This window comes from Cinclus cinclus, chromosome 2, assembly GCF_963662255.1.
Source record: "Cinclus cinclus chromosome 2, bCinCin1.1, whole genome shotgun sequence".
Taxonomy (NCBI): Eukaryota; Metazoa; Chordata; class Aves; order Passeriformes; family Cinclidae; genus Cinclus; species Cinclus cinclus.
In genome coordinates this window covers 112,013,285-112,039,338 of record NC_085047.1, presented here as the reverse complement: position 1 = coordinate 112,039,338, position 26,054 = coordinate 112,013,285, and the positions used below count along the sequence as shown (strand labels likewise).

The 26,054-nt window shown below is 43.1% G+C and overlaps 1 protein-coding gene across 1 annotated transcript in view; it reads right to left on the bottom strand.

Annotated features, from left to right (window-relative positions):
- Window positions 1-412: 412 nt before the first annotated feature.
- Window positions 413-26,054, bottom strand: part of ICOSLG (inducible T cell costimulator ligand) — a 50,968-nt gene continuing 25,326 nt past the window's right edge. Inside the window, 2 exon segments of the mRNA XM_062514973.1 lie at window positions 413-483; window positions 1,614-1,955. Of these exon segments, the coding sequence (XP_062370957.1) occupies window positions 413-483; window positions 1,614-1,955 (413 nt within the window).

The following is a 26,054-nucleotide window of genomic DNA, read 5'->3' as shown; positions in this document are numbered from 1 at the left end:
GGAACTTGGGGATGTGGTTTAGGGTTGATTATGGTGGTGCTGTGCTGATGGTGGGGCTGGATGATCTTGCAGGTGTCTCCCAGCCTTGATGATCCTGTGATTTATTAATTCCAAGGTGATTTACAAAGGCCTTAACTCCCAGAATCGAGTGGCTTCTGCGTTGTTTTATAGTGAATTTTACGATGCCCATGCTGGTGAATGTCTTTATGGAACTGGAGACTCGTGGCACTTCAGCATTCTTCTCTCTGCAGTCTAGGTCTGTCTCAGTGGTGGAGATATTTTTCCCTGTCTGGGACAGCTGTATTTTGCCAGGCTTAGTAAGAGAGAACAAGCACCCCAAGTTTATTGGACTCTCTCTATTCAGCACATTTTGCCAATCTTACAAATACAAAATAAAGCACAGGATAATCACTCAGACACTTAGCAAGTTAAGGAGAATTGCCTTACCAGAAGGGGAAGGTGGCTTCTCAATTGTAGGTGGAGCTGGGAAAAAACCCCACAATAATCAAAGTTAATTGGTTGAGCCTAGAACTTTTTCTGTTTATCTGATAAGGCTTATGTTATTTTTTTTCCCCTACATTTGTCAAACAAACTGAAAGTTTAAGTATGATCACAGAATTACATCAAGAATACCTTACTGCTCCCAAAATTTAGACGATGGAAACATTTTGATTCTGCATTTTCCAAACATCTTTTTTTTTTCATTTTGAAAACTGCAAAACATTTAGCTTTGAAATTTTTTGAACAAATGCTATTTCACTTTGCCTTTTGAAAACATTTTTCTCTCGAGAATTATGTGCATTAAAAAAAAGATATTAAAAGGTTTATATTTCTTGAAAGCAATTTTTTTCTATTTTAATCAGAAGTAAACCATGTGATTGAACATTATGAAAATTTCCAGCTGATTTATTCAAGCAAGACACCTTAAAAATGTATAATTTGTTTTGTCGTGTATCCCTTATTTTTTTGATTTTCAGTTGGTCAGCTGGTCAAACTCAATGCCTCATCCTTCTGGTGGCTGTGCTTGTAGGTAGTTCAAGCATCTTATCTCAATTGTCTGGCATTATTCAAACATGTTTTATGGTCTCACTCATTTTCCTAAGGAGGAAAACCAAAAATTCTTTTTGCATCTGTCCAGCCATGCCACCAGAACCACATCTTCTATCTGCAAGGGAAAAGGAAAGTAGCAAGTGGCTGCTATTCCTCTGAAAGGGTCTGTGACTTCTGGATTGCCAGAGATTAAACTTCTGCTTCACAAACCCACGTGCAAACTGTGAAATTAACTGCTGTTCCTCTGGGGCAAAGCGGATCATGGACAATAATAACCAAATGCCTGCATTTGGGGACATTGTTCCTTAATGTTTCCTCAGAGGGAGGATAAAGAGGCAGGTGCCTTGCCTTTAGGAGAACTGAAGTGCTGAAGCTTAACAAAGAGGATTTATCTTTTCTTTCTCACATATTCTTCCAACAAAAGCAAGGAACAGAATGAAACTGAGTGAAAAATTGCTTTAAAAATTGAAGTAATCCCTCCCAATGGCCACATATGGCTTATAATAAACCAATGGTGCCCTGGACTCACTCCTCTGTACTAAAAAAAAATAAAATAATCTTACCTGATACCTTGAGTTTAATTGTATATTTCTCTGTTTGGTGGCTCTCAGTCTGTCTGTAGATGCAGGAATATAAAGCATCGTCCCTGAACTGGACATTGGAGATCTTTAAGGAAAGGTTGCCATGCTTCATCTGGTCTAGAAAAAGACTGGTTCTGCCCTTGAATTTTTTGTCCTGGCCCTCCAGTGAATCCTGCCCATTCTGAAAGAAGTGCACCAGCTCCTTGGTGCCAATCTGCCAGTAGAGCATTGACTTGGAAAGGGTCAGCTCTCCAGGAGGGTTGGTGGTGCAAGGCAAAACCACAGTTTCTCCAACAAATGCATGGCACGTGGTGTCCAGCTGACCTGGAATAAAGGCAGTTCCATCAGCGTGCAGCAGAGATAGGGGCTCCAATTTTCCTACAATTTGGCTTCACCACATCACCATTGCCATTCTCCCTCCCAAATGCTCCTGTTTCCAGCCAGGAGGGCCATGTGTGCTCAGAGCCCAGCCAGCTGTGCAGCAGGACAGATGTTGATATGTGCAAGTTGCCTCCACTTGGTAAGTGTGGCTTTTGCTTGAGCTTGTTTCTGCTTGTCCCCTTAGCTGGTGATTTTTCTTCCAGCTTTTGGGGATCTCAGTCTTTGGGATTAGGTGTCTGATTTGACTTTAATTAATTAATAGGTCAGTTTACAAGAGGAAAAGGGGATGCAGGGAGGTGGGGGTGGGCAGATATGATTAAACAAGTTCTGGTGTTGTAGGAAGTCTGGCTGGAAAAAAAAAAAAAAAAAAAAAGAGAAAAGAGAAGTGTGAAAAGAAGAGTGGTCTAGCATTCTCTCCAGTGCTAAACCAGGAGAAAAATCCTGGATGAGTTTGGTCTCCCACAACTCCCATTATTTGGGTACCAGATCTTGATTCTCAACTTGTAAACAATGTGCTGGGGGCTCCCATCCCTCTTCCCCTGCAAAATTTTGCAGAGGGTCTGACAGAAAAGGTTTTTTTTTCTGCAGGTCTGGCTTAGTGCACTCTTGCTGATCCCTGTCTCTTACTCTTTTGTGTTAATCTCCAGCAGCCAGAAAGAAGAGTCTGTCATTCCCACTTTAGATAAATGGTTTTTCCAAGCCCTTGGGGAGACTTGGTGGGTGACCCTGACATCAGGCAGAGATGTTACCAACCTTCCCAGCCAGTTCTAGCACATGCAAGAGCCAGGATGAAGGTATCCTGCAGTGGGCAAACAGGGGCACAGGCAGGGCAGGCAGCCAGCTGCACCCCACTTGCACACACTGTTCATTTAATAACTTATATGACAATTATTTCCATAAATCCTTCCAAGTTAGCTGAAAGCACACTAAAACTTGCAAAAATGGGTGAATCTGCCACTATCATGTAGGACAATTGCTGTCAGATTGTAGTGCTACATTTTCTAGGGGAAAACTGGGTTATGGAAGAAGGCTTTTATGTATTTAATAAAGTATGAATAACTAAGTATTTCCATCACAGAATGTGGGTTTAAATTAGCACTGTGACCAAACCTGTTGCATAAAATAATATTATAAATTAAAATGTAGATTAATTAATTTGGAGGAAAAAAAGTTATTCCCAACATGGAGCAGAACAAAAGCAGCATGAGTCTGTGACTGCGCCAAAAAGAAAAGCTAAAATTCACTGTGAAACAAAGCCAAAGTTCTGTGAAGCATAAGGGGCAAGTAATTAGACTCAATATTGAAGTAAACATTCTTGGTTTCAGTGGGGTCGTTCCTGTGTCCCTGGCTTGAATCAGCTCTCTGCATATGTCAGGCTGAAAACCAGAGAGTCCCAATTTCCCCTTGAAGTCAGTGACATCAGCCATGGCTCAGCTTGTCACATGCTCAGGCCTCTGTTTCCATGTCAATCAGCCTTCTCTGGTGTCACCCTGTGTTTATCCAGACATGAAAGCAGAAGGAAAAGCATGACCCAGACAACTGAATCTCAGAGCCAAGTAAACGGCTTCAGTTATAACTCTATCACCACACATCTGCTTCTCTTTGGTTTCCAGAGTTTTCAGCTGAAAATCTCAGTCCAATTTGCCCAACAATGCCGACTTTTAGCTGAAAAAAGCCCACATATCCCAGGAGTTTTTTCTGGTTAGTGGTGGGAGGACGATCCCCTTGTTATGTGGAGAGCTGAGCCATTCAGTCTTTATGCTTTGGCCGTGACAAAAAATTCTTCTCAGGGTGATTAGACCTAGGAACAGGCTGCCTAGGGAGGTGGAATCACCACCCCTGGAGGTGTTTAAGGAAAGACTGGACAAGGCACTTAGTGCCATGGTCTGGGTGACAAGGTGGTGTTTGGTCATAGGTTGGAGTTGATGACCTCAGAGGTCTTCTCCAACTTGATTGTTCTGTAATATTCAGAACCTATCTGTTGTTGACCAGGTTGTGCTTCTCAAAGGGCACTTGAATTCCAGCAAAGCTCAGCCTCCACTGTGCTGTGCCCTTACTGCCCTAGCACATCTCACCCTACAAGTCCCCTGCAATTAATGACTTGCCCAGGCAGGGCCATCAGCTGTCCCCAGCACACCTGGAGGGGCCACCAGGATGAAGGAGGGGAGGGGGCAGCCCGAGCCCCTTCCCTGGGCTGTTTGTGCCTGGGGACAGGCTGTGCTCAGCAGTGTCCCTGAGGCAAGGCCATGTGTGAAAGCAGACTGTGGGTCTGGCTGACAGCGGTCAGGAAACCACAGCGGGAGATGAGTGTGCCTGAGGCTGCTGCAGGGGCTCGGTAGGCAGGGGAGGAAAGGGGCTTCCAGAAGAGGAGGGAGTGAGACTCTTCTGGTGGGAAAAGTCCTGTCTGTAGGGTGCTGTTAGAGAGAGTGCTTGCAATGCATGGTGTTGCACTTGGATGAAGAAAAGATGATAAGTAGAGCTTGTAGCTCTATTCAGAAAAATGGACAATAAGGATTTTCTTATTGAGCAAAAGAGAGAGAAAGGGTGTGGGTTCTATCTCCTGACTGTGGACACCTGTACATTTGAGACTGGTATTGGAAGTGCACCTATTTGCTCTTGATTCATTTTCTGAAGGTGGGGGATACCAGTATTTAGCACACCTGAGCTGAGGTACCCATTCCCTCTCCTCCATGACATGGTTACAAACCTTGCAACACTGGTGAGGACTCTACAAACACCCACAGGGTCCAACCCCCCCTGCCCTCAGTGCTTCCAGCTGGGAAAACCAGGGCAGAAGGAGGCAAAAAAGGAGGCACTGCTGAAGCTGGGATATGAGCAGGTGACTGACATCTGCTGTAATGAGTTATTTAATCAGCCCACAGCTGCAGAAGGTCTTTTGTGGATGGGGAGAACAGAATTCTGGGGGTAAGTTAAGTAAGTGTCTTTACAGAAGCCAGTCTTGAGGAGAGGAGTGAAGTCCTGCTGGAGGCTGGTGATGCTGGTCAGCTTCCCACTGAGGCTGCTGCAGCAGGAGCTGTGGAAGCAGCTGTGGAGCTTCCTGGCCAGAGAACTGAAGCTACCTTGTGGTGGCAGCTGCTGCTGGGGTATGTGAATCTGGATTAACAATGTTCATCTTACCTGCCAACTAAGCTTTGCACATGGAAGGGGCAGTTCTCCATCTTGGAGAAGATGAGTGCTGCCACACAGCTTTCACTTGTAGTTGCGAGGCTTGAATGGAAAGTGGGATGAGCTTGTTTTGTGGATTTTTAAAAAAAGATAAATATGTGTTTTAAATATGGCTGAAATGCTTAAGCCTGTTAAGATGAACTTGGATTGACAATTTAACCAATCTGTAAGATTCCTGCAATGAGAAAACTCTCCTGCTTCAGCAGGTGTGGTGCAGGGAAGCTCATGAAGATTGGGCTTTTTTGTTCTCCCCCTTGTTTTGCAGTTGAAGTGTAGCATCCTTAACCACCACAGTGTCTGGCAAATGTGAGGCACTTCTGGGCAAACAGAGGACCACACACAGAGGTCTTACTACTGCTGACTTTAAATGTCAATAAGGAAACTGCACCTTGTATTAAGTTTTCTCAATAACATGTATTAGTTTATCCTTTGCATAGGGAAGATAGTATCTAATTAATATAGTGTCAGAAAGTCAACTCTGCTAGAACTAAGCAGATGCAAGATGGTTGGGGGTTGTAAAGGATGAGATTCCAAGTCATATTTAATATTAATGAAAAGGGTGGGATACTTTTAAGGATGTGGTAGGATAAACTTTATAGGTAAAGGTTTATGGGTCTGAAATACCTTAAATTTGAAAACCACTTCTTTTGGATACAGAGGTTTATCTGAGGGTTATGACCTCTATTTGCAAACCTGGGACTGTGATGAAATGTATGCAAAGCAATGCATTCATTTATTCTGTTTTGCTCCAAGATTCTGCTTGTGTGCTCGTCTGTAAATGCTTCTGCAAATTCCTAGGTGTGCACTATGGTATATTTACCTCTGGGCAAAGAGGCAAGCAGTAAGCAGGCAACTGTCCAGAGAGCAGCCTTCCTAATGAGGAGAGAGAAAAGAGAAAGGTCAAATGCTTTGATCTCTGCTCTAGCATTCTAACAAAGACCTTTTCTCTGGTGTAATTAGTGCAATCTTTCCCAGCTCCCTCATCTGTGAAGATAATGTGGATCTGAAGCTGGATGGGTTAGAAACCCTGGCTTGTTTTGCCATCTAGTCTTGGTGAGGGTTTTATCTCCTGCCTGTAGAACTAAGGTTTCTCAGTGTTCGTGATGGGACAAGGCTTCATTTGCTACCACCAGACCTGTACTTCCCTCTTGCCTTCACATACAGACAATGTTAATTGCATCTACGTAGTCATAGTTTGATCTTGAGATTTTTCTGTTGGTAATTAAATGAAATTCCTTTTGCTCCCAAACTTCAGCTCCTTCATAACTCAAGGAAAAGCATAGCTTACCATTTCATTTTTGTGCCTCCTAGCCCTTGGGCATCTGTCTCTGTCAGGACAGACTTCACCAGACACTTCAGTTGCTGCCTCTGTCTCTGCAAGAGAATGAAAGACTCTTAATTTTTGTTGTTAGAAGTGTTCCTTATAAGAGAGAATAGGGTATTTGCTGGTGCTTTAGTTGCTGTTTTCTTTCACTTTGTGTATGTAAAACACGGTGTGTTATGTAATTTCTGGGTACATATAATTTACACTATGTGTCTGTACGTTCACTGTGTGTTTGCATTCTGCATACACTCTTGCAATACAAAGAATGTATTTTCCTGTAGGATGGATGTGAGTCACAAGCCCTGCACTGACTAGCCCTCAGCCCAGTGAAGGGATTCTTGTTCTGCAGCCAGCTGAGAGCAAAGCAAGTGGAGAAGCCTGATGGGTATTGTGTTTATCAGGAGGTGTAGGCACCATCCTATAAACTGCCAAATACCACTAAAGCTGCACATCTCCCAGCAATGTAACAAGCCTATAAGGAAAATGAGAAGAGTTTCTTTGAGGAGGCTTTTAAATCAGGTACTTTCTCAGGCAAAAATATCTAAAATGGAGCAGGAGTTGTGATGGGAATGTGGAATTTGGGCTTCCTTTTGCCATCCTCATAGGATTTCATAGATTAAGGAGTACAGATATGAGTGGTTGTTCCTCTCTGTGTGCTCCAGAGGTAATGCTGATGGTGGTGGAAGCTGTGGTTTAGCCAAGGCTCTCTTCCCACTGAGGAAGCTCTGTGTGGGGAAGGTGCTGGTGCTGTTCTCCTGCCTGCTGCTCCTGGCACAATGTGGCTTCCTGGGGTGAGCAAGACCTGGATTTCTGTGTTCTTCCCTCTCTCCTCATGGCCAAGCCCTGCTTATGAGCTGCTCAGCAGCCCCTTCCTGATGCTCAGTGCAAAGCATCTGCCATCATTGGCTTCTCTGACATTAGCAGAATGTCCTGCCTGTCTCTGCTGGACTCCTGGAGTTGCCTCCCTCCATCCTGGAGCAGGTTAATGTTTCAGGCAAGGGTGTACATTCTTGGAAGCTTATTCCATATTCGTTTCCTTCCTGCCTATCTGTTGTCAATGAAACTGAGGCACTGATGGTCACTCCTATCACAGAATCTTTCAGGTTGGAAAGACCTCTGAGACAGTCTAAGTTTTTGATCACCACTTTTTCAGCCAGACCAGAGGGCATGTCCAGTTGTTTCTTGAACACCCCCAGAGGTGCTGACCCTGCCCCCTCCCCGTACAGCCCACTCTAATGCTTAACAACCTTCTCTGTGAAGAAATTCTTTGCTGATGTCCAGCCTGAACCTCCCCAGGTGCAGTTTAAGGCTGTGTCCTCTCACCGTGGCTGCCTGTGACAAGAGAAGAGTTTATCTGCCCTCTCAGCTCTGTGCAATGTTCCACTCCACATAAGACTGCAAAAGTACCAGGAGCAAACTTGTCCTGCTGGACCAGGGTTTCACAGCAGCAAGGTCTGGCCATGCTGAAGGTGTCTGCTTTAGCACCTGGTGCTCTGTGGTGCTGTGCCCATGTCCACTCTCTGTACATAATGGTGGTCCTTATGATTGTCTCCTTATTCAGAAACAGCTAAAAATTTTGGCATGTGTGGCCAGCTGACAGACCTTTTTACAGGTGCAGTAGCGCCAGACAGGAATGCCCCACAAGTCAGAGCTCCTGAAAGCTGCATCATTGTCGTGGAGGGTCAGTCATTATCTGACAGTTTTGATTCCAGCTCCAGGAAAACAGGAAGGTGGTTGTTCCAGCACAGCTGGTTTGTTTTTGTCCCTGCCTTTGGCTGGCTTACTCCCACAGAGTCCCTGTGGAGTTTCTGCTTCTCAGAAATGTCTCTTCAGAAGTTTTGGATTGGGGAGTGACTGAGATCAGAGTTGAAATTCCAAATTGCATTGGAGTTGCATGTGAATGTTCTGCTCTCTTGCCATCCACGTGCTGGTGGCACTTCCCTACTGTAGCTGAGCCTGTGCAAGAGGAGAGAGCAGTGCAGGTCTTTTTAAAGGAAGCAGAATTGAACCACAGGAATGCTTCAGATGGGTCTAGCTGGAGCACCTGACCCTTAATTTAGCTTAATTCAGTGCTGTTTAGTTAAAATGGAATTTCTTTCTGGTTTGAGCTGACTTTACTTGATGCTCCTAGTACCCTAGTACAGGAGAGATCTGTTCCTGTCTGTTGGCTGTGCACTTCAGCTGGTGCAAGAGGTTTCAGGTACCATGAGGTTAATCACTTTAAACAATTTCTATTTGATATTTCCTTTTTCTTATTTTCCATTTCTGGTTTAAATGAAATGGAAGTTTGGAAACTAAAAGCTTTTTCTTTGTAACATATTATTTAAATTTAAAATTTGACCCATTTATTGTTAATTTAAATCAGCTGGAGGAATTATTTAGGACTTTTTTTCCCCAGAGGTTAAAATAATTGAGTAAGGCTTTGCAATGAATAATCATTTCCTGAAGAATTCAAATGCTAGTTGATAACTCTTTAACATGCTAAGTTACCTAAAATAACTAAGGCATTGGATGCAGTTAAAATATATGATTAAGTTGTAAAATGTGTGATTAAATTGTAAAGCATATGAGTAAATTGTAAAACCATAATCTTCTTGACAGTCTTTGCTATCCAACTTTAGTGCCATATGTGTGAGGCCACGTACTGAGCACACTAGCTCAGCCTGCAATAAAATTAAATTACTCAAGTAGTGAAGTAGCAAAATGTTCCCAGTAGAATGCAGGACTTTGTGTCCCAAAGCAAATGGGTTTCAATTGTCCCTTTCCAGTGCAGGAGGGGTGGGGTGAGAAAGGGTCTAAATGCTGCTGTGGAAGGGTTAATGCTCTTGGAGTGCTGAAACTCTCCCTGTGTGGTGACCACAGAGTGTGACACTGATATCAAACTTGTTGTGAATTAAATGGGCAAGACAAACTGGAGGAACTGATTTGATTTTTTTCAGCTCTTCCACTTCATCTGGCACCATCCAGCACTGGGCACTGAATGAATGGTCATACAAGGTGGAGCAGACACCAGCTGGAGAAGGCAGCAGTAATTCTGAATGGATTAGCCAAAATCACCTAGCAGAGCAATGAAGAATGCTGCCAAGGTGGGAGCTTTTCCTTGTGCACCTGGCAAAGCTTGGTAGCTTAGTCACTGGCAATTTTTTCAAGTATTTTTTTATTCCCCTCCCTGCCTTGCATGCCTTTGGCTTTAGAAAACAGATTTATGCAAGGTGACTGTTGCTACTGGTGCTTGTAGGAGGGTGGGGGAGGCACCTTTCTCCATGACTCTGTGAAATCCTGAGTGTGCCCTGAGCTGAAAATTGCCACCTTGCTAATCCTTACCCACATCAAGGCAATTTTCTATCATTTCCTTGAATGTTCTCCTCTCATGTAACCACAGTAACAGTCCTTTTACCTGTAGGTAAAAGCCACTAGTTAATAGAAAGCTAATGAGTGAGTTTGCAAGTGGAAATTACAGTCTGGTTTCTTAGAGAAAGTTTTACGATGTTACAGCCTGTACTGAAACTGGGTGATTACTTCTGGTCCTATCTGAAAGTAACCTATAAGCAGCACCAGGCATCATTTATAGGCCTGTCCTATAATTAGTTCAAGGAGAGAGATTTAAGATATCTTGGAGAGGGAGAAATGCTGACATGTAGTCAAAATGACAGTGGCCTCCTCTTCAAGGGTTCCAGGTTTTGAAATTACCCTAATTTGAAAGCAGTCTCCTGGAAGGTTGTGTTTTTACAGCCACCCTTGTGGCTCAAGGCAGTGGGAATGATTCCTCTGCTTCCTTGGGGAATGCCTGGGACTTCAGTCTGCAAAATGTGCTGTGGTGACAGGTGAGTGTTGGGTTGGGATCCTTATCTTCAGGTGCCCTGCTGTGGGCGGCTGGCCAGGTTTTCATGTTCGTTTGTTTGTTTTAGCCAACTTTATACGGTTGTAATTCTCTGAATTTGCCCTTATCTCTGTGCATTGGGGTTCTGTGTACTCAGTCCGTGCTCCCTCCCTGTGCTCCAGTCACACCAGTCCAGCTGTGGAGGTGGTGGGTGGGGTGCTGCCTTTGGGCTTTCCTGTGTTTCCCCACGCTGCTGGAATTTCCCATCGCCTGTTTAAGGCTTGTTGTGGGCCACAGACAGGCTCTGGGGACTGGAAGATTATCAAAGGCATTTCTGATCTGAAGGAAGTGTCCTTCTTGGGGATAATGAATGAGTGATGGTGCATGGTTTTCTCCTGGTGGAAAGGTGTAGAATCAAAGAATCATTAAAACTGGAAAAGACCTTTAAGATCATGCAGCTGTAAATCCAGCACTACCACTGTGTTCACCACTAAGCCATGTCCTCAAGAGCCACCTCCACATGTTTTCTGAACACTTCCACAGGTAGTGACTCCATCACTTCACACTAAAGCCTGTTCCAGTGCTTTACAACCCTTAATTTTTTTTCTGATATCTAGTCTAAACTTCCCCTGGTGCAACCTGAGGCCACTTCTGGTACTGTCACTTGTTGTCTGGGAGAAGTGGCTGACCCCCACCTGGTTATGGTCTCTTTCAGACAATTGTAGAGAGTGATAAGATTTTCCTTGAGCCTTCTTTTCCTCAGGCTGAACATCATCAGCTGCTCCTCACCAGACCTGTGCTCCAGACCCTTTCCCACCCCTGTTGCCCCTTCTTTGCTCCACTGTACCACATACAGGTACTGCAGCAGGAATTTAGAGCCTCCCTGGCTTTTAAATAAATAGCTTTGGTGAGGAGGAATTTCTCTGTATATGAAAATAAAATGTGTAGGGAAAACAGGAATTTCAGTTGATAATGGATCAGTTCCCAGAATTCAAATGTAATATCTTCCCAAGGCCTTGAAAGAAAATAGCAAAACTCCAGAGTTGCCTGGCCAAAAATGGACTGTGTATGACCTTTCACACTTAGCAGACTGAAAGCCTCAGGAAATTAGACTGTGTTCTTGATTTCAGAACAGCCATTCTAAATAGCTCTGACTAAACTGAAGTAGTCTGTGGCTTTGTAAAATAGGAAGGGTTTGGTGGCCCAGGGGACTGGTGCTAAAAGTGGCACGTTTCATTTCAAGTTTCAGGGGGAAGGAAGCACGCTCCTGGTACGCAACTGAACAGAATTCAACCCTGAGCAAGTGATGCTCGAGTCTTGTGGGCACTTGGTGGTTTCATGTTAAGTCTGGTCTGATTGAATTCTCAGACGGTCAAGATCTGCAGCATCCACATTTCCAGCTGTTATTTCTGAGAAATTTTGTGTCTGCCTCTGCTCAATCCCCTTGGGTGAAGGCAAATCCAAGAAGAAGGATGTTTGTACTGAGATTCCAGAGGGACACTGTGTCACTGCTGCCTGTGGGGCCAGTGTTAGGCAGTTTTGGCATGACATCTGTTTGTAATTTTCAGTAGTGGGCCCTCATCCCATTTTCTTAAAACATGCTTTATCCTCTGTGTGAGATATCTTTTGTGCCACATGGAGAATTTAGCTTTTCAAGAGAATGCTGCTGCTGTATGGCAGGGCAGTGCCTTTCGTTTGCTTTCTTCCTGTTGGAAAGACTCTTGGCATAGGGAGGAATTTCTTCCCTCTAAATCCCTAGCAAGTGTTCCCAGCCCCACCTATCCCTGTCTTGCATGTCCTAAGCCCTCCTGGGACCGAGTTCTGCAGGTCTGACACTGACACCTCAGGAAGCACAGCCTAAGCAGCGTGAGGTGCATCCTCTGCTCTGCCTGACCTTGTGCTCATGGCTGAGACTTATTCCTTGTGACTGGTGGTGTGTGGTGGTCTCATGTCCTTTGATGAAGCTTCTGGAATGAGACCAAAACCCCCATTGTTCCTTTTTGTGAAGTTCTTCTTTTTCTCAATTCCTTTTTGCTTTTCTGAGAGTTTCCCCTGCTCTTTATCTTCCAGTTCCAACAATTTTCCCCCCCTGTTTTGGTGAATAAATTATTCTTCTCAAGATTAAACATTTCTTTTCCCAAGATATTACAGTTACGTGAAAAAGCATATGTGTGTGTGAGGCTTTACCTTTTAGGAAACTGTAGCCTTAAAGAAAGAGCTCCCAAGTGACAATGCAGAAACAAGGATTCATTTAGTTGAATCTATGCTGTGTATTTTTTTCTTATTTTGGAGGCAGTTCCTGCCTGAACATCTGCTTCTAATACTCTGTGTAATGGCTTATTTTACTGCTGTTTAACCTACAGAGGTATTGTAGGCTAGAATGTTAACATGGAAATAATATTTATTTTTTATTAAATTAATAGGATTTATTTTTTTTTCTTCACTGGGGGCTTTTTTCCCTCTGGCATCTGCTCAAATTAACCCTTAAATCAGTGGTATTGCCTGACTTTGGAGTACTCAACAACCAAGCAGCTGAGCTGATGCTTAGATTAAATTTTGTAAAGAGTCCTGGAGGCATTATTAATTTAACTACTATCAGTGAAAATGTTTGGATTGATAGAACATTGACCAATACTTCTAAAGTGAATGATCTGGAGATATAAAAATGAGACCTGGTTTTGGAGAGTGATCCAGTTTGGGTTACTTGCATCACTGTGGAGCAGGGAGCTCAACTTCTGTGCAAGTGTGCCATAATCTCTGAAATTATTATTTAGCCTTCTTATTGACTGTGATGTGTGTGAGTTTCTTGCGAGATACCAACTAGGGAGAAACTTGCTGCAGCAGGAAAGAAGATGGGTAAAATAAAAATATCTCACAGCCTTCCTGCATATGAATGATGTATTCATTATGTCAAGTGGTAGGAATTCCTGAATATAGCTCCTCATAAGACTGATACAGGCAAGAAGGACCAAAATGGATTGAAATATGTGGGAAGTTCTTGCATAGCATGGGTGTGGTTGGCAGGTATTTCTGCTTGCTCTGTCTCATGGACTTTCCCTCCTGTTGTAGTTATTACTTGCCTTAAAGGGCTCTGTGCCACCTGGATTAGAGAAATATATGAAATAATTCTGTCAAGTTAAAGATGAGAACGGAAGCCTAATCCTGTTGTTTGTCTGTTACTTGCATAAACCTCCCTACACTGAAATGTCTCCACCTAGTTTAAATTTCTGCAAATAGTTTGCAGCTCCATTGTTCAATGGGCTAAGCTCCTCTGCTTGCCTTGGAAAAAATGTGATTATTTGAGCTCTTCCTCAAGGAAGGTCAAAGTAAAGGAGTCCCTGGTACATGCATAGCTACACATGTACAAGGCTGGTTCAGGGTTTTTGGGAAAACAGAGTCAAGAGGGTATTGCTGCCTGAAATGATGGAAAGGCAGAGCAGAGCTGGTGGGTGCCAGAGATGTGATACAGGATGCTCCCTCTTGCTAAGGAGGGATGAGCATCACAGGAGCAGCAGCTGCCTTTTGCTTCCCAAGTCCATCCAGACTCCAGCCCTCTGGTCCAGCCAGCCTCTGTGATTTAAGTGGCAGTATGTTTTGGCTGCATTTCCAGCTAAGGTCTGGAAATGCTGAAAGAAGGCATGTTGTCTGAACTCAGCTCTCTGCCCTGCACCTGGGGTGTCTCAACAGCCTCAATTTCTTCCACTGCTTCGAGCTGCTAAGTGTCTAAAAGCTCATACATGTGATTGCTTTTATCTTTGCTCTCCATCCTGGCTGCCCAGTGTCTTGACAGAGTGCAGCTGAAGCACCATAAAACTTAGAGTGGATGTAACTTGACAATAACTGAGTTACTGAACACCATGAAAGAACCCAAGGCCAGGGTGGATGGGGCTCTGAGCAACCCAGTCTAATGGAAGATGTTCCTGCTCGTGGAGAGGGGCTGGAATGAGATGATCTTTAAGATCCATTAAAACCCAGACCAACCTATGAACAGTATCGAGCTGTTAAGATTGTAAAGCTCCAAAAGAATCAGTTTTAAAAATGTGGGTTTTTTTCCTGTCCAGTCTGCAGTTACCTTTCACAGTGAGCCAGAATTATAAAACCCACTGGGTAAATGTTATCAGCCCAAGGAAGGAAAGAGGAATACTTCCCTCCTTTGGAAGTTTTGAATTCAGGTAGCGGATACAGCCTTATCACAAGGGAGAGGAGAAAGGGGAATTTCTTAGGAAGCAGAAGAGAAACTGTTTCAGGCTCAAGAGACTGCTTTAACCTGACAGAATAGTCAATAAAATGCCTTTATTTTTGTTTCATGCCTTTTCTAGCAGGAAGTGTAACACGCTAATGCCAGAGAATTTATATTGTCCAAAATGACTTTCCAGCCCAATACTGTGAGAGCAGGGAAAATCCTGACCTGCAGATGTTTATTTTTGCTAGCAACAAGCTCCAGGATTACCAGTTTCTTTTCCTTATTGTGATTTCTCTCTTCCCTTAGCTATTTTTATTAGCATAGTATTTCAAAAAGAGAGAGTTTCTACAAGATGCAGTTGTTAGTGATACATATAACAGTCCCACCAAGGCTCAAAGTCAGTTTGTTTTTTTCTCTATCAGACCTCTTAGGACAATACATCTCATCCCTGACTTGTAATGCCAAAATAGTTGTATTTATATTTCCTATCAGACAAGAAAAGGAAGAAAGTTGGACTGAGTTCAGAAAATGTATTTGTTCTAAGTATTCATCAACAAGCTGATGAGCCTGACAGGTAAATGAGGTTAATTAGCAGCCTATGCTGTTGAAGCTGCTGCATTGGCTGTGGAAATGCTGTGAATGGTGGGTCTGAAAATGGAAGTTCAGGGTGCCAGGGTGAGAGGAGAGAAACAAACTGAGATTTATCAAGGCTGGTGTAACTTTGCTTGACCCTTCCCTGGAGAATAATGTTTACTTGGGACTGAACTGCCAGAGTCCCTTGCTGAAGGTTTGTACACCTGGAAAATAAACCTTGGTAACACCTCCTCTGAGCAAGAGAAATCATCTGAGTCACATCCAGTGTTCTTCTACTCAGCTACAAAATGCAGTTGTTTGAACATGTTTATTAGTAACTGTTCCTTATAAAGTTTTTATAGACCTGGAATAAATCCTGGGGCCAATCAATGGTATCAATTAGTTCTCTGATGTCAGAGCTACTGAACCAAAGGCAGCTGGTCTCTGCCTGAGGTGATCTCTCAAGGAGCATTGCTCTCTTAAAGCAAAAGTGAAGGTGTTTGGGTTTTATTTGAGGTTTATTCTCTCACAGTTCTTGTAAACAGACCTGCAACTGTGGTTTGTGAGAACTTTTTGAGGAGAGAGGAGCTGTTTATAGAATAACTTTTCCAAAGTGATTCCAGTACCACTGGTGTGCTGGTAAATTATCTCTGATATTTATGCAGGTTCTGATGGCATCTTTTCTATGCAAGGAAAAAACCAAACAAACAGATGAGTAAATAAGACATGGAAAAGCTGTTCCCTTCTCTAGGAGCCCAACTTGGCTTTTTCCATAGATGTCCATTGTAAAGCACAAAGTACTAAAGGAATACTTTGTAGTAGTAAAAAGATGGATTCCAAGTGTTCAAGAAATCTTGAACCAGTGCAAAAATAAGATTGAGTTGCCAAATGTTGCAGGCTTGAACCTGACCCTCTCTTCCCCATGGAATTGCTTTCCCAGCCCCTGCTTTTTGAAAATATTTATGAAGCTGAAGCCTACACAGTCTTTTAAACCTGGCTGCTCTGGTGTTGGAGCAGAAAGCTTCCAGTTGTATGGCTGTTACAACCATGGGAATATTAATGTCCGATTAACTTCTGTTTGTCAGAGCTAGATATGAACAGGATCCTAAGCACAGGCCCTTAAAATTGTTTGTAAGCACTTCATGCTGCTTTTTCTAATCTGTAGATAATTGTTCTAAGTGCAGAACTGTCATACAGATTTTGCTCAGGTGCTGAAGGACTGTAGACTTTTTGGCTTCATAGCTGAGGTGGATGTATTTTTTTTTCTGAAGAAAATGTCTGTAACAGTCAATTTGTATAAACAGGAGAAGGAAGAGTGGGGATCAGAAGCACTTTGCAAGCCACATGCTCTGGAATGTTTCTCAATGTTCTTAAAGCTTTCAGATCTTTTTGATGCCTGGTTCAGATTTAATTCAGCCAAATGATTTTCTGTCTGGAGCACCCATCTCTCAAGCATTGTGTAAGCGTTATCAGATCTTCTCATTCTTGTCCCACCAACAAAAGAGCAATTTCTGTTATTAGCCCTATAGCACTAATAGCATTTTTTAATCTGACTGTAATCAGTCACATAGGGAGGTGCTGGCTTCTTTTCAAAGTAAAAGGCTTCGGGTTTGGAAGCAAAGCGAGGAGCTCCTCCTTTCTTTTGAACCTCCCTGAAAGACCACTTCTGTTTCTTTCCTACTCATGGGTTTCCGCTCAGAACCATGGCTCAAGAAAGAGGTGGCATCTAGAAGTCCTAGAAGTTGCTGACTTTTTCAAAATAATCTTTAATTTGCTCTTCTAAGGTGAAATGGTGCAGTGAGAAGGGAGCTCTGGTAATGAAGTGTCTCATTAATTCAGAGGATGCTTATTTTGTTTGTAGCCACATAACCCCTTCACCAGTGAGTATATTTAATACTGGAGAGAACAATGCTTTTCATCTGAAAGTAGGACACAGCTGAAAGTAGGCTGAAGAATGAATATTTGAAAGCAGCCAGATGGTATCAGGCTAATAAATTCTGCCCAGATGTCTTGTGTTGCAATAGCATCTGGTGGTCACTTGGTAGTGGACAGTAGGGTCATCCTGTGGGCTGTGGTGGAGGTCCCTTTAGGTATGGCCCTGGTTCCAAACAAAGTACCATAGCAGTGAGTCACTGGATCAACTGTGTGAGATTCTTTCATAAAGGAAACTTGTTGGCTTTGCAGGCAGCTGCATCAACAGCAGGGGAACAGCACATGTGGAGCTGCTGTTTTGTCTCTCTTGTAGTCTAGAGAGCACCAAACTAAATCTTTCTCAGCATCAGAGATGCAAAACAACATCTCTTTCAGGTGCTAATGCTGTTTGGAGCACGCTGGTAAGCAATGATTTGAAAAGAAAGAGCAGCAGTTTGTGAAGAACCAAGAGGTTTCATGCTAGGAAAGATCAGCCTGACCTCTTTGTGGTTCTATGCTTTCAATGTAGGAAATCCCCCTGTGAAACCTTTAGGTGAACTTAGCTTTGCAGCCTATTTTCAACTAGCCCTGAAGTGGAAATTGAGGGTGTGAAATGCACAGACCGGAAAAGGCTTGAAAATTCAGCAGAGCATTGCACTGACCCACAGCTGGGTCTTTAGAAATTGCCTTCTCCCAAACGACTGAGCCCTTTCCTTTACAAAACATCAACATTTACTTTCAGTGTTGTTGAGAGGTCTTGGCAGTGCTCTGGCTGAAGCACTACTTGTGTGACATCTCCCTGCTCCTAACATTCATCCTTACTTCCCTTTAACTTGTGCTCTTTCCACTGATTAACACCCTGTGAAACATCTTCTGATGCCATCTCACACAGATGTGTTTTTTTCCCTAGGATGATCCACTACTTGCTTCTGCAAGGGCAGGAACAGGCTGCAGCCTCACACTTTAACCTGGTATCTCTGGGTAGCTGCAGGAGCTGTTTCAGTCTCTGCAGTGCCACAGACACAAAGCTCCTCTGCACAGTAGCAAGTGCCTGTGGCACATCTGCTTTGGCTCCCTCTGAGCTCTTGGCTGGAGTTGTGCACAAGTGATGAGGTTTTGCATCACCTGGATAAGAACTGTTCTTTGGAAATCCAGGAAAACGTGGATTGGGGCACCACAGTGATATGTCGGTGCCAGAGATTTAGGAAACACTGTTAAATCTGTGTATTACATGGCAACTAGTTGCTGGTTGGGTGCATGATGTGCCTTGGAGCATAAAGGGCAGAAAGATGCACTGGTTGTTCCATCCATGTCAAAAATCAAGGGCGTGTGTGAGTGGAAATCTCTAATATCACCTAAGAACTCTGAATCCTGGGATATCAGAGAACCAATGTGACTTATGAGGCCATCCATAACTGAGCAGATGGGTATGGCTATGGAGTGTCAGGGTCAGCCTTCTCAAATGTTTCTCTGTTCACGTTTCCTAGAGTCATGACATAAACACTGAGCATCCGAGCTATGGTAACTTTTAAACTGGTTGCTCTCAAGCTCTTCTGATAGTCTCTGCTTTAGTGATTTCTTAAGTGTAAGTAGACCCAAATCAGAGACAGGATCTGAGCTTTCTCTTATATCACAAGCTTTGAGAACTGTAAACACCAGTGGATAGTCCTGTTTTCTGAGAGCAAGACATGTGAACTATCAGCTGAAGGAACTGTGTTTCTATATATGTGAGAGATCATTGTTTATCTCTGGGTTTCTCTAATAAAGAATGACTGCTGCACTTTCCTTAGAAAAGACTACCTTCCTTTATTCTCTTCTTGCACAAAATTATAGGCCAAATACCTTATTATTTATCCATGTGCAGGTAGAGGCAAGACCATATCTTTTGGCCTCTCATAGTATGCTGTGATGATTTTGTTTGGATGGAAGGCATGCTCTTATTTGCAGGTCTCAAAGTACTTATCAGTGTGTTTCCACTACAGTCAAACTCTCCTAAAACACAATATTACTCATTGCACAGCTGTTGCTGCTAAAGTAAACAGATGATTTTTCTGCTTTACCATCAGATTCTAGGGGAAGTAGACACTTCCAGGGAGATGTCTAACAAAGCTGTATCCAGGAGGATTTTTGTCATTGCAGTGTACTACTTTAGGCAAATGTAGCAACTGAGTGGGTCTTCTTGTGAGTGGGAAGAGATGTTTTCCCTGAGCCAGTTCTGTTCCCACAGCTGGACTGTCTGAATTCACATCCTCTCTTACGACAAGCTCTTCAGGAAAACCCATCTTTTCGATTTGCCCAAAGCCTGAGTTCTGAGTATTTGTGGTAAGAGGTGGCCAGACCTGGGGCTTCAAAAATGACTGAACTTGAGGTGAAAACTGCACAGACACTTTGATTTGGAAAGGCAGGATTCAGTCTCCAAATTATATTTGCTTATAAATAAAAAAAGAGCTGATGCAACCAATGGGAATTTGAGTTGATTGAACCTTGATAGGAATGTGACAATCACCTACTTCTTACCCAAGCTGCATCTTGTAACTCTAGCTGGGGCAGGGGGGAGGAGTGTTGGGTGGGACTTGTGTGCAACCCTAACTCTCAAAGGAAAAGGGATGTCATGTCCTCAGATGGGAAAGTACCGAGTGCTAATTGATTAGGTATGGCATTGTGCATAATTTACAGGTGGCTGCCAAACATCTTGAAGCCTCATTATAATGCAGGTAAACAAAGCACTGAGTGTGGATGTTTAAGCACTATGGAATGGCATTAAATATTAAACATTACAGCTGCCCTTTCTGCAGACACAAATATCCATTTCTGAGACTGTTGCGGAGCAAGCTGGTTTTTTTTCCCCTCCCCTTGCTGACACATTTGTGGAAAGTTAACTCGTAGTTATTTGGTGTGATTTGTCTTGTGCTTTAACTGACAGCTGTTCAAGTGGTAGCTTTTGGGCTCAACCCAAGGGAGAAATGATTTGTAGGAAGCACTCAAGGTATGGGAGGTTTACACGACCCAGGTTTGAAGCACTTCCTCAGAGTGCTCACAGAAATCTCTAGATGTTCACATGCTGATCTTCCATTTGTAGTTCAAAGCCCTTTCATTCCTGTCCTGCTACCAGATGGATTTGAAGAGCCTTGTTAAGTCTGTATCTTTCCATGTCCCAGACTGTGAGGAATTCAAAGCTGACTACAGTGCTTCTAGGACTGTTTATTTAGAGGGCTGAACTAGGAGTGTTGCATGTTGGCTTTTTTATGGTCACTCAAGCTGTAAACCATCATCTGAGAGGTTGAATTGGCAGCTGAAGGACAGTGAATGCCTCAGAGCAGCTCTGAAGCAGAACACAGGTTTCACAAATTGAAGCAATTCTATTTCTGTGAAGTTGTTCAGGGATGGCAAAATGTCTGAGCCTTGCAGCCCTCATTCTGGAGCCACCCAAGATAAAATACCTGCTCTGGCCTAACCAGAGAAAGACATGGGGTGTCTCTGATCCACATCTTGCTGGTAGGGAGTCAGTGGTGGCCTTGCCATGACTTGTGTTACCTCCTTGAGCTCTGTCTCTTACAGCTGCTTCATCCCAAAATCCCTGAGCTATGGTCTGCAAATGCAAGGTACATTGGAGCTGAAGTTTCCATTTACACCCCCAGGAGATAACCCTTGACATGAGGACTATTTCTGAGTGGGGACTTGTTTGTGCATCTCTTAACACGGAAGAGTAAGAGTAAGTAAGAACCAAGCTAATAAACCTGGATTTAAACCAAAGATATCCTAAGTTAGGTCCTCCTCTCCCTTCTGAGGTGTGGGGTATGTCTGTAGTTGGGCTGAGGCAGGGACACCCTGCCAACCATGTCAGGCCAGTAAAGCTGAGCTTAGATCAGCTCGTGCAGGTCACTCTGCATCTGAATTGACTTGCTCAGCTTCACTGAAAGCAGTGTTTGGAAAACACCTGCAATAAAATGGCTTCATTCCATGACTACTGTGAAAATTTTAGGTTCTCAAAAGGTGAAATTAACTGTGTGGAGGACAATTTTTGAGGACAGATGTTTCCAGTGAGGAAATTCAAAGATCCCCTAGGCAGACCTACCATACAGCCCTGCTAGCTCTTCACTTAGGTGTTTTGCTTTTTGGTTTGAGACTCTGAAGGTTTCATCCAGGCACTTGTGCAGCTTTATCCTGGTGTCATAAAAGGAATTTGTGCTCAGCAAGGAACTGCTGCTTTCCTTGGCATTAATGTGGGCCCAAGCAACGTCTATGAAATTAGGCTTCCCCAGAGTCCATTTACTAGATGGATGACAACACTCTAATATGAATAAACACACTCTTTTCTGCTCCATTCCTCTGTGGTGAGTGAGGAAAGGGGAGGGGAGGATGTAGTAAAATGTGCTACAGCACAGGGATTTATATGGGTCTTTGTCAGGGATGACATTAAATTAAATTCTGACCCCTGACTCTCTACCTTGATACAGCTGTCTTGTAGAGGGGACCTTTTCAGGAAAACCTTTTAGCCCTAAAGCTTTTAATTTCATGCCCCTGCACCCTTTCCCAGCAGAGGGTTTTAAAAGTACAAGACATGCAGCACAACATGGGGACCCCAGGAACTTTCACTCCTATCCTCACATGTCATTGCAGACTTTCTTGTCAAGACAAAATCCTTCCTTATCTTAAATAGTTCTGTAAAAGAATATTGATTTTGTTGCAGGAGACAGTAGAAGCTCTGACAGATTCTGCTCTATAGATCCTATCACTATGGGCCTTTAGACTCATACAGGGTCCTGCTTTGTTTTCAAAGGTCTCTGACAAGTATAAGTGCAGTGCTACCTATAGTCCTGCCAGCTGCCAGGAAAACTTAGCTTGCAGCCTGAGTCTTCAGGAGCATCACTATGGGTGACTGAGTGAGAAGTGTATGGGAGTGAATTAAGCATGGAATGGCCCCTGCTGGATCTGTGGTAGAGATGAAAAAGTGGTGACACTCCTGTCTCCATTTCTTCTCAACTTGTGAGTTTCTCAAATGCTTCTGGGCATCTCCTCTTTTTCCCTTCATCATTGCTATGGCTATTTAAAGAAAATGCCATCCTCTAGATAGTAAATTGCATTTGGGTAAGAGGAGCAACCAAGTTTAAGCTGGTCTAACTCAAGGAGGTAGTACATGGACTTCTGTATGCTCTTCCCTTTCCTGATGTCAAAATAAATCATCCTCTTTGGAGATGCAATGGGAAGGATCTGCTTGGCTCTAGCTCTGATCTCTCTCTCTGTGGTGGCAGCAATCTTTGGCCTGGCAAGAATACTGATAAAGGAGCTGAAAGCAATTCTGCTTTTACAAAAAATTCTGGTTCAGAACTTAAGCACATGCCAATGCAGAACATGGGATGCTCAGGTATTAGAAAAAAAGCCAGAGTTGGCGATTACACTTAAATGAACTTAATTGAGAAATGCATTTGGAATGTATAATTGATTAACTATATTAATAAACTGATGGGAGGCAAAAAATATCAGGCAAACAGCACTCTCCATCTCATTTAGCCTGCTCTTTTCAGCAGCCTTGCAAGGAAATTGTAAGTGGAATAAAATAATATGAAAAATGGCATGGTAAGATATGCACGAGGTGGTGTGAGAGGAAAATACATGCAAAACTAAACTGTAGAAATAATTTGTAAAACTGGAGCCCTGTAGATTATAACTTATCATAGTTATCTAGATGAATAATTTTCCTGGTTTCTCCATTCTTCCCATCCTGTAATAAAGTTGCATTCTTCAACTACACCATGCAAAAAGCTGCATTACACCACTCACTGGTGGGGTTTTTTTAAATAGAAAAGTGAATTTGGAGTGGAATGTTGGGTATTGGAGTGATGCAGTTAATAACTCCCCTTCAGCACATGGCATTAATGCCCGTGCAATGAGTGCATTAATTAATGCTGCACTAAGACAGTGGCACTTCAGCTCCTGTTAGCACAGGCACCTCTGCACTACACCTTGCTCTGGGGTTAGGATTTGCCTCAAGGTGTTGAGGTGCTGTTTTAAAAACTCATGAGCAGATGTGAACTGAAATCAATTAATGGAAATCTTTGAAAAATATGACTGTGGGTACATTCATAATATGTGTGTATATATATATATCCACAAATGCCCCTGAAAACTGTCAGTGTTCAATGAGATACACACTCAGTGAAGCATGTCACATTCAGTGTGTGTGTATATGTTTAATGGCCTGTAGCAGAAAAGCATCTCATTGCTCAGAGCACAGTCTATATGCATTTTCCTCTCCTCCCCTTATTCCTCTCACCTGTTGAACCAAAGCTCAGTCGTGGACGTGTCCCAGCACCTGGACTGTCACCTTTGGTGGCTGTTCAGGAATGCTCAGCTTCCAAGTTCCACGTGAGGCAGTTGATCTACAGGCTCCTTGTTCTGAGAGGGAGGGAAGGCTGTAACAGTTCAGAAAAGGGAAATGAGAAGGGTGTGAAGCACAAACCAGACAAACTCTTTCAAAGGATTCTCAAGTACTCATCAAAGAAGCACAAAATGAGTTGGAAGTGACCCTGAAAGATCATCTTGTTCCAACCCCCTCTGTCATGGGTAAGGACATCTTCTACTCAACCAGGTTGCTCAGGGACACACCCAACCTGGCCTGGATGATTCCAAGGATGGGACATCCACAGCTTCTCTGGACAACCCATTTTAGTGCCTCACCACTCTCACAATAAAGAATTTTTTCCTTATGTGTGACCTACATCTAACCTTTTTCAGTTTAAAACCGTTGTCCTTTGTTGGCCTGTCACTACAGGCCCTGGTAAAAAGTCTCTTTCTTACCAGCCTCTGAGAGGCTCCTCTGAGGTCTCCGTAGAGCCTTCTCGTGTGTTCAGAGGGGAGGTGTTCCAGCACTGACACTTCTGTGTCTGCTCCAACAGATCTGTTTGGTGTTAGCAGAAAACTGGAGATGCCATTTGCCATTATGAGGTGGGAAAATCCAAGAACTCCCCCTAAAGAGTCAACTGCACCTGTGCGTGTGTGTGGTGGTGATGGAATTGTTTATTTATTTATTTAAGGAATAGATATGTTTTTTTCTTTTGTGGAGTGAGATGTTCTTCTCCTACACATCCCTCACACCCCCTCAACCACTGAGTGGCTTCTCTGGAGAAAAAAAGTCCAGAACTGGTGACTGTTCTACCAAAAGATCAGTTTCCTGAATGTAGTATACACCTATGCAATCTTTTCTAGTGTTTTCCCAATGGGTGAAAATGTTTCAGAGATTTTTTTTTTTTTTTGTAAAACTTATCTTGCTAGATATTTCAATAACCTGGTCTGTATTATGAGAAGAGTGCTTAGAGCTAAAAATTTCCTATTATCTCCTTTCCCTTTCCAGAAATAGATAAATAATTTCTCTGGAATGAAAAATGTGTGCTGATGTTCACTTTTGCACTACTTATACTTGCATTACCAAGATAAACTACAAATAATGGCAAGCTTTTTGATTTAAAGAGAACTGAAATCTGTAGCTCTGTCATTTCACTTCTTTCTCAGGATTCACTTTTAGTCAAATGGTGAAATGTTTCTATTTAGCTTTCAAAAAGGTAAAATTACCTGGCATGAGCTGGCTCTTGAGGGGGGTCTGAGTTGCAGGTTCACATGGAGGAAGTGTGAGAAATTGGACTTTGTGGTATCTGTTGCCCTGTAATAACCCCAGGTGTCTTTCTCCACCCTTCCTCTGTCCCTGCATTAATTTGCTGGGTACAGCCCCCTCTAAAGGCAGCAACGAGCTACCAAAAATAAAGTTAGATTATAAGATAGGAAAGTTGTTTTAAATGCCCTTTTGTAGGGGCTGGCATGTACATCTATTGCTGTGTAGTTTTTGTGGTTTGTTTTTTAATTAATCTAATATAAATCTGTCAAAACCAAGGCACCATGTTCATTTGAAGCCTACTTGCACAACGGAAGTTTTTTGGCTTGTGTTTATTTTTTTTCCCCCCAAGTCCACCACCACTTTTAACAGAAACCGCAGTGACTCAGTTTGGGAAAATCCTCATGTGAAGATATTTGTCCTCTTTTTTTGTCTAGCCACTCTTACACTTGAACTCTTCACTACCTGCAGCCCAGACCTTGGGTTCTGTATGTTCAGTACCCTGGGACCTCTTGTTTTCCATTTCAGCAGCTGTTACTGTCTGCCAGTTTGTGAACAGAGACCACTCAGAACCTGAGAAATTACCTGGGGCTCCCTTTTTGCTAGGAGGCTGAATGTCTAGAGCCTTTGCTCTTGCTCAGGTAACATTTTGAGGCAGCAAGTGTGATTTGATTGTTTTCAGCCTAGTGTTTGTCCTCTGAATTTGAGTGAACTGAGACTCCCTGTTCAGTCACTTCTGTCACTGTGTCACTTTAATGACGAAGGAGAAGTAAAAAGATAAGATCGGAAATAAAGGCAAAGTGGTACTCAGTGAAAAAATTAGTTGGAAATGCCTTTTATTGTAGTTTTGGCCTCACTTTCCATTTTTCAGTCTAAGCACACCCCAGCTGGGAGCTGGGGAGAGCAGTTACACAGCTGGGAACCCCCTCAATCCATGGCTTTTCCTTTCTGGCAAACTGTCACTTATGACAAAGAAAAAAAAAACAAACCCCAAGCCAAATCCATGCAGTTTCTTTTTCATTTTTCTTATGGCTACATCATCTGAAACAAGTGTAAAAGACCTTACCCTAAACCCATAGCCCACATACTGCAATTTTAGCACTTTCTCATCCAAGACAGAAAACTTGTTCTCTTGCTTACCTTTGTGGAATCTCCCTGTGTTCCTTCTGCACGTGCTGAGATCCCAACGTGCTGCTGCAAGGAGCTTCTGCTGTGAATGAGGAAGTGCTGGAGCAGAGGATGTGAGCAGTGACTCAGAAGTTGGGGGCTGGTGCTAAGCTGAGGAATAAATGGAATTTCTATCAGATCTCAGTAGAGCATGTTACGGCTGACGTGTAAGGGCTTGCAAGCTACCTCTTTACCAACAGAAAAAGCTCAGGAACCTCCACCTTTAATCTTTTTCCAGAATTAGGTGTTCTGAGAAATCATAGTTATCTGTG